This window comes from Otolemur garnettii, unplaced genomic scaffold, assembly GCF_000181295.1.
Source record: "Otolemur garnettii isolate 467f Iridium unplaced genomic scaffold, OtoGar3 scaffold00016, whole genome shotgun sequence".
NCBI classification, from domain to species: Eukaryota; Metazoa; Chordata; class Mammalia; order Primates; family Galagidae; genus Otolemur; species Otolemur garnettii.
Genome location: NW_003852411.1, coordinates 18,348,834 through 18,357,994, shown reverse-complemented (window position 1 = coordinate 18,357,994; position 9,161 = coordinate 18,348,834). Strand labels below are relative to the sequence as shown.

The window sequence follows — 9,161 nt, the reverse complement described above, 5'->3', positions numbered from 1 at the left end:
CAACGCCCAGCTATTTTTTTGGTTGCAGCCGTCTTTGTTTTGGTGGGCCCGGGCTGGATTCGAACCCACCACCTTAGGTATATGTGGCTGGCGCCTTAGCCACTTGAGCCACAGGCACTGAGCCGATAACTGTCTTTTCAAGAGACCAAACTTAAAAAATATTTATTTCAGGCTCAGCGCCTATAGCTCAAGCTATACACCAACCACATACACCAGAGCTGGCAAGTTCAAATCCAGCCCAGGCCCACCAAACAATGACAACTACAACCAAAAAATAGCCAGGCTTTGTGGTGGGTACCTGTAGTCCCAGCTACTTTGGAGGCTGAGGCAAGAGACTTGCTTAAACCCAGGAGTTGGAAGTTGCTATAGCTGTGAACACCACGGCACTCCACCCAGGGTGACAGCTTGAGGCTCTGTCTCAAAAAAAAAAAAAAATATATATATATATATATATATGTGTATTTCAGACTGTCACTATGTATTATAAAACGATGACTTTCTCTAAAGGGGAAATTGTTGAAATAACTGTAAGAGGAGGTTTCATTATAATCTTCTTTATTAGGAGGGCTCACAGATTCTGGGGTAAACTTGAACCACTGGGCTACAGTTATAGGGGATAGATTTGGTTAGTTTTTAAGAACATTGAAATAATCAGTACAGCTGCTTTCCAAATGCTATATGACCATCTGCCAGAGACTTTCAGAGGAGTCTCCTTGCTTTGTGGGTAACAACCTCAGGCATCTGGCTTGCAGATCTAGAGATCTTCCAGTTTATGAAAACTTAACTTGCAATGTACATGTATATATTGGATGTCTACCTCTAATTTTAATATGTTCATTTGCTATGTAGATTGCCTCCCCTAAAATCATATTCGTAAGTACAAATTTTAAAGTCTTAAATACTTTAAAAGACTTTGTCACCTTGGCTACTTAACAGTTCCAAATGAGCTGCAAAGAGGGCTCTGACCATTGGGCATGGGCCATCAGGAGCTAGAAGACAACGAGAACAAAGCAGCTGGAATGCAGTTTCTCTGCAGTCGCCAGCAGACTTGCTGGCCTGGCCATCTGGATGTGCAGGAGATATGGTGGAATACAGACAGAGGCCACTTGGCCAGTCCTCAGCCCACTGTGCTAGCCTGACCATCTGGAAATGGGAGAAAGAGGACAGAGTACAGACAGAAGGCCACCTGGCCAGTTTTCACCATTACGGGGATGTAGTTTTGCTGCTCTCAGCCAGGGACAGCTTCTTCAAATAAGTGCCTCTCCTCTGCATCTGGGTTTTCTCTGCTGATCCTCCTGTGGCCCTCTGTTTCCTTCACTCCACAGTCTGCTTCTACAGCAGCTTAGCTACATCCACTCATTAACCAAACACATACAGATCCCGTGCTCTGTACTTGGCATTGAGCATGGTGTTGGGGATTTAGAGAACAAGAAACCTAGGATTCCTGCCTCCTGGAGCTTTAAGTCTAGGAGGCAGGACAAATCAATCACATTTATGCTATGTCCGAGCCATGCTATTAAGGGAAATATGAAAGGTGCAGATGGGGGAGCTAATTTAGGTAGGGTGAGTGGAGAAGCTCAGGGCATGCTTCAGTGCAATGTGAACTTGGAGCTGAGGCCTAAGGATGACGAGAGAGCCTCAGAGTAGAAAATAGACATTAGCTAGGTGAAATGTCCTCACAGCGCTTTCATAGTTAATTGTGACCCTGTGTCCAAGTTAGAGCCAGACTGCCCTCTTTGAGTTCCTTTGGTCTTTTCTTCCTGGATTCCCAGTCCATATTTCACTTTTCCTCTTGGCTTGCTCTATCACAGGGTTTCGGTCTTAATTTCTCCTTACTGTACTCACCAGTGTTCATGGCCCTGAATTTCTCACCTAACTGATATCCACAGATAAGCCTGTCCCTCCTCCTCCCTGAATCCAGCCCCACACACCACCAATGAGAAGCTCCTCTGCAAGGCTCTGTCCCTTCATCAGGTCCATCTGCATAGGGCGATGCTGTTGTAACATCTAAACATGTTTAAAAAGCATTTAGAGTGTGGGCTTCGACGTCATTCAAATCTGAATTCATATCATGACTCTGATATTAGATGCGTGGCCCCAGACAGTTTATTTGATCCTCTAAACCTCACTGCCATCTGCAAAAGTATTGTTGTTGTGAAGATTAGAAATAACGCCTGCCAAGTGCCTGGTTGGCACTGAATGGTTGGCATTCAGTGAAAGCCAGCACCCCCAGGTGAGCTAGGAAGAAGAATGGCTTGCAGTTATTTTGGAACAATAACTGGAGATAGAATTAGAGAAAGTATATACACTGTCCTTGCTTTAAATGTCTGTTGATGTGTGCTGGTTTTCAGGCAGAAGACAAGGCAGATGTGTTGAATAAGGAGCTCCTTCTGACCAAGCAGAAGCTGGTGGAGACCGAAGAAGAGAAGAGGAAGCAAGAGGAAGAGACTGCCCAGGTACAGGGCACACGTGAGCTTTTTCTCTACACAGCTACATTGGTAGGGAATTGACTAATATTATAAATAACAAAGAAGTAAAATTAAACTTATTTTAAATCAAGGGTGATGTTGAAGCAGTAAATGTAAATTGTTGAGTCTACTCACTCAACATTTTTGTTTGACATTTTTGACATTTCTTCTGAAGGGTGTAAGAAGAGGAAGCAGTATTTCTACCCTTGAACAGCTTTTAGGAATTTGCCTTTACTCAGATGTCTAGCAAGAGTGTTGAATTTTCTCTAAGTTTAGTAATTTGAAATTATGATCCAAGAGTTTTGACGAATCTGCAAATTTTGTGTCATATCTCCAAGATAATTGACTTGTCTGAAGTCGTTTATGAGCGTTGTTAAGTCGAGAGCCTACGGAGATCTTTGCTGGGAGTTGCCACACAGCCTCTGCCTCCATCACTCAGGCTTCATTTTCCTGATTCATGGCTGAAGGAGTGTCAGCATTCCTGGCAAAGCTCTCAAACCTTTTTCCAGGGGGAATAGAAAGAAACCCTTTGAGAACCCGGCTTTAAATAAGTACCCTACACTCTTCATGTGAGCTGGAAGGCTAATAAGCTAAAAGATGCCACTATTTCAAAGGGGTACAGGTTAGGAGCAGAGAGGCCTCCACCTATGGAGGTAAAGCTCTGTCTTCATTAGGGAAGAGCAGGCTGTCCTCACTCCCATCAGTCCTGGCCACAAGGATGATGCAGATTAGCTTATGGGTTCCATTTTCTTCACAAACAATTAAAGTCTCCTGCCAAGAACTTGTCTGAATTTTACTAATATGACTAACTTACAATGTGAGACAACTTCTTAAATCATGGTTAATTTATTCTAATGAGTTTCATTCTAAGATATCAGTAATACTAAAAATAAAGCAAAGCATAAAAGATTTCAAAGACCTATATCCAAGCAACCCTAAAAAAGTTCCAGTAAATTTACACGTAGAGGGATGTGTCATTTAGCACCTTCAAGGATTTTCAAAAAGTGTTCCATGATATTTTTCCCTTGGAATCCAATTAAATGAGTCTTTTGGTATTTTTTTTTTTAACCTCAAAATTTTTTAGGTCCTGATTACCTACTTTGTAGATTATTAGGCCTCTTGATGGGTTTTGTTTTTTCATTACCTCCTGCTTTCTCTGGGCCACTTCAGTACTTTAGGTAAGGAATATAATTTTTGGTGAATAAATTTAACCCATGCTCTACCTATCCCGTGGGTTCTATAGACATATATTAGCCCTTGGTTAATAATCCCTAAAATGTGACACTTGAGAACTCTCCTAGTATATGGCAAGAAAAAGATGCTTTGTGTTCCCTCTCCCTGCTCTGTGTGTGTAACCTGTTCTAGTCATTGTGGTACCCTCGTGAGATAGAAATTATTCTCAGATGAACGAACTATGGCTTAGAGAAATTTAGTGACACTTGCTCAAAGCCTCTCAGCTCTCTAAGTCTGTCCTAAAGTCAGTGGAACCTTAACACAGGAATGTATTTTTTATGTCCTCAAATTATATCAGATCAAGAATAGAGATTAGGCTCGGCGCCTGTAGCTATAGCTCAGTGGGTAGATTGCCAGCCACATACACTAGAGCTGGCAGGTTCAAACCCGGCCCGGGCCTGCTAAACAACAATGACAACTACAACAAAAAAATAGCCAGGCATTGTGGCAGGAACCTGTAGTCCCAGCTACTTGGGAGGCTAAGGCAAGAGAATCGCTTAAGCCCAAAAGTTTAAGGTTGCTGTGAGCTCTGATGCCACAGCATTCTACCGAGGGTGACATAGTAAGACTCTGTCTCAAAAAAAAGAGAGAGATTAATGTAAACAATTAAGGTTGAATCAGTAAGTCAGTATAAGCTCTGAATTGCTTTAGAATTTTAGAACCTGGAAGATATGCAAGAAATCTGGAAGATTTCAGAAAATCTTCTAATGATAAGGAGCCCAGTTATAAATTGCAATAATATCTCAGAAATCTTCTAATGATAAGGAGCCCAGTTATAAATTGCAATAATATCTCAATTAACAAGCACAAAGCATACTCTATTAGGAATTTGGGATGCTTTGGTGCAGAGTGTATGCCTTTATTCTGATTATATACTTAAAGATTATGTTTGTCCCAAATAGACCACAGAATTGAAATTTTTGTAACATTCATAATTCAGCTTTTCAGGGGTAATAATAAGTACTTGCAGAATGTATTACTTTAACTTCTAAAGGCACTGTTTCTTTCGTCCTTGAATCTCCCATCCTTCTCAAAGGCTCTGACCCTTCTCCATCTTCTTTGACTCTAGTTTCCAAAGCCTCTTTGTTCCTGCCATCAGAGAGGTAACAGCAGCAGTAAAGGACTATGAACAGGAAGTCTGCCAATGTCTTTTTCAGTAATTTATAATACAGCATCAGGAGTAACAAATGTAGCATGCAGTGTTGTTGCCTTGATATTTTGTTTTAGGCTCTAGTAAGGCTGAAAGTAACATCTGAATGGACACTTATTTAGCAAAATGTTTGGGAAAAGCAAACATAAGCAGTTTTAGAATACATTTACTCACATATCTTACACTTTTACTGGCAAGAAAGTAGGATTTCCATGTCTCTGGAGATGATTGGGTTTTTTCAAATTATCAATATGTAGTTTGAGTGAAGAAAATGTATATAGTTGTTACCATTGTTATTGACTGTGAATCAGGCCAACTTATAGAGATGTTTGTGAAAATTCATTAAGATTTTGTCTGAATCTTGATGTTTCTCATTCTTTCCAGCTAAAAGAAGTCTTCAGAAAACAGCTAGAGAAGGCAGAATATGAAATAAAGAAGACAACAGCCATCATTGCTGAGTATAAGCAGGTAATGTGCCACAGGGGCACATGGTGCTAGTTACAGTTTTTTGCCATAAAGTAATTATTTTTGTTGTTGCTGTCTCTCTTTGGGGGAAAAAAACACTTTGTTCTTAGAGTTTTAAGAACAGTTTTCCAGATTTATTAAACTTCGCGGTTCCCTCTCTCCTTTGAAATGGACGGTGACTGAACATATTTGCTGATAATTCCAGAGGTCTTATTGACCAAAATAATCTGTTCGTTATTACAATGTTTGGTAGATTTAGAGGAATAGGAAACCTTGTGATTACCATTGAGATCCTGTCTCTGTTTTACTCAGCAGCTAATTTCCAATAGGTCACACTGGTAACATGTGCCTCTTTGCAACATTTAGTGATTGTATCCAACAACGATAGCTAGGGGATCCTGTGTGTCCTTTGCTATCACAGTACAGAATTTGGGCACTCTTTTTCCCACATGGCTACATGGCCTTACCCAGGCACGCAGGAGTCTTTCTACTGTGAACCTTAAGATGATCACTCTCCTTGGCGATGTTTCTGGCCGTATCACGAGAGTGGTCTCAGAAAGCCCTCATTCCAGCTCCATGGTATCTTCCTGTTCTTCCAACTGTCTGGACATGGGAAGGACTCCTCTCACTGCTGAGAGACCATGAGTGGACTGCTCCAGTTCCAGGTTTCCAGAATTAATTACGGCATTGTATGCCATCTTCAGATCCAAGGATTTTCTTGGGGGCTTCTACCTCACATGGGATTTACAAGTCTAACTGCTTTTACTTTTTAATTATTTTTCTGCTTACAAGTGAAATTTATGTTCTTATGGAAAATTAGAATGGTGTAGAAAAGCACAAAGAAAGCAAACCTCCTTTACTCTTGCTAAATAGAGGTAATCATCCTACTATGTTGAATATGCATTGTTGCTGTAGAAATGAATGCTACCTAGATAAATTTATAATATATACGAACAGGATAAATCAGATTGTTCATCCTATTTTTGGAACTCGCTTTAGTTCACTTAATACATTAGGAACATCTTTCTATAAGGAGTCATCATCTCTATGAAAGATTGTTTAGAAATAAGACCTCAGAGCTGTCTTACTCTTCTCATGATCAGCCTATGTCACTTTAATGCCGGCTACCTGTGAGGCTTAATACTTAAGCAGACAAAAAGATGAATTCATTCAATTTCTCTCCCCATAAGCTTATCTTGTAATGGGGAGATAAATAAGAAGAAAGGGAACTTATTATATCTGGGAAATGAAGAAACCCTGGAGAAGGAATGATTTGATCTGTGCTTCAAAGGCTGGTGAAACTTGGATATTTGGAGACTCAGAAGGAGGGACTAGCATATACAAAGGTGTGGAGGTAGATTAGTGAACAGAAAAAAATGTTATTTGGTAACAGATTCAAGTATAGAAAAGAAGCAAAGCTACACTGGGGCCCAATCAAGGAAGGACTTCAGGGCTGAGGATTTTGGGTTTTATTTTGATTGTAGTAGGATTTTTTGATCGGGAAAGTGGTATAATCAGGAACATATTGTTAGTGCTCATCAGTCCCAGTGAGAAATGTGGAACCAAGTGGAGAGATCCACAGGCGAGGACATAGACCAGTAAGAGGCGAATACCAAAGTCCTAGTCAGAAGAAATAGGTCCTAGAACTAAATAAGTAATAATGAAAATGAGGAAGAAGGAGACAGAAAGATAATCATGTTGTTGCCGGGTGCGATGGTATGCACCTATAAACCACAGCTACTCAGGAAAGAGAAAAAGAAGAGGCAGTCATTTTTTTGTTAAACAGGGGAAAACATTGAATAGATTTTGGATTTTGAATTTGGGTAACTACGGAAAAGGATCATCAGACATTAACCAATATGAGGAACATTAAAAGCCATGTGCTATGGAACTTGCTATCGCTGCAAATGCGTTTTTTCAATTGCCAGATTATCCCAGGGTGGCCACCATATGCAGTACTCTGCAGGCAGTAATCCTTGGGACTATCTTGAATATCATCTGGCAAGCACTCCAAGCAATGCAAAAGGCAATAGACCCATCTGTTTAAAGATAATTAGGATGTAAAACATAATCTAAATGTATTCTGCATTTAGAATTGGCTATTGTTGGCTATATTTCAGAATGTTTGGGTTTATTTAAAAGGATTTATGGTTTGCAAAAATTATCTTTCTGCTTTTTTTTTTTGGAGACCGCCCTGGCTTGGGTATAGTGGTGTTATCATAGCTCACAGCAACCTCAAACACTCAGGCTCAAGAGATTCTCCTGCCTTGGCCTCCTAAGTAGCTAGGACTACAGGCATATGCCACCAAGCCTACGTAATTTTTTCTATTTTTAATAGAAATGGGGTCTCACTCTTGCTCAGGCTGTTCTGAAACTACTGAGCTCAAGCAATCCTCCTGCCTCAGGCTCCCAGAGACATGGGCCGAAGTACCTGGCATGATTTCTTTCTTTCTTTCTTTCTTTCTTTCTTTCTTTCTTTCTTTCTTTTTTTTTAACATCAATCCAATCTTACTCATGGTTCTCCAGGTTTGGATCTGGAAAAACTGGAAACCACAATTAAAAACCAAGCCCTGGTCTCCAGAGCTATGTTTCACAGACTAGGATTTTTAAAAATGTCTCCTTTGACAATAGAGATAGACCACATAATGTGTTTAGCACAAATTGTACTTTAAAATTTGACATCCACTATTTTTTTCACTTATTTTCCTAAAATAAAAGATTCTTAGTTGATGGATTTCAATATTCAATATTTCTTTATTGGATTTATAAATAATACTTATTTAAACATATTTTTTGAAACTGTTATTTCTACCTGTTGCCAATAGTTGGTAGCATCTTATTTCAGAATCAATAATAATAGATTTTATTAGGTGGCTCCCATTGCTCTGGATACGGTGCTGGCTTGGGGCTGGTGTGTTGAACCTGGCCTGGGCCAGCTAAAACAACAATGACAACTGCAAAAACAACAACCAAAAAAATAGCCAGGTGTTGTGGCAAGCACCTGTAGTCCCAGCTACTTGGGAGGCTGAGGCAAGGGAAATCGCTTAAGCCCAAGATTCTGAGGTTGCTATGAGCTGTGACGCCACGGCACTCTACCCAGGACGAAAGCTTGAGACTCTGTCTCAAAAAAAAAAACAGATTTTATATAATGAGTACTTACTATTGAGCAGGTACCGTACTAAACTTTCTCCATACTATTTTTCCCCACGTAATTGCCACAGCACAGCACTTTTTAATTTTGAGGAAAATGAGCCTTAGAAAGACTAATAAATTTACTCAAGGTCACAAAGCTATAAAGTAGCACAGTTGGACTAGTGTTAAACTCACTTTGACTATAACACCCAAGCTTTTAATTTCTATGCTATGCTTCCCAAACACTTGATAAGAGTTTTGGTGTATTATTTTATGGTCATTTTAACTTCGTTTTATTTTCTCAGCCATTATTTAAGGAAAATTTTGTGATGAAAACAGATACTGTGGCTGTGAATAGGGGATATTTCTGGTTCAGAATGCTTTTCATCATTTTTCCAGCCTAGTGCCTTGTATAAGGTAGACTCTCAGCAAAGATTCTATAGATTGATTCCAAAATGAGGTCAGGAATTCATTGGAAGCAGTCGTGGAAGGCTAGTGACAGAAAGAAGCCAAATCCATCCAGCGTATGTTTCCACTAATTAAGATAGCCTTGTGCTTTCCACATGGAACTCTGAGGCTTTCTGCTGCTCACTTCAGAAATTACTGGCATTTGTAGTGCTGTTCATATGCACAATTCCTTCTAGGATTAGATATGGTATAGTAATATATGAGTTGATAAATAGTTATGTGCACATGCTGGAAAAGTTCTGTTT

The 9,161-nt window shown here is 39.8% G+C and overlaps 1 protein-coding gene across 5 annotated transcripts in view; it reads left to right on the top strand.

The window, feature by feature from the left end:
- RABGAP1L (RAB GTPase activating protein 1 like) overlaps window positions 1-5,391 on the top strand; it is a 665,252-nt gene extending 659,861 nt beyond the window's left edge. For 4 of the 5 annotated variants that reach the window (XM_023510844.1, XM_023510847.1, XM_023510846.1 and 1 more), the window contains 2 exons: window positions 2,352-2,456; window positions 5,236-5,385. In XM_023510844.1, the coding sequence (XP_023366612.1) occupies window positions 2,352-2,456; window positions 5,236-5,349 (219 nt within the window). In that variant the 3' untranslated portion in view covers window positions 5,350-5,385. Of the gene's footprint in view, window positions 1-2,351; window positions 2,457-5,235 lie in introns of all 5 variants that reach the window. The other variant, XM_023510850.1, reaches the window with a different exon arrangement.
- The last annotated feature ends 3,770 nt before the right edge of the window (window positions 5,392-9,161 follow it).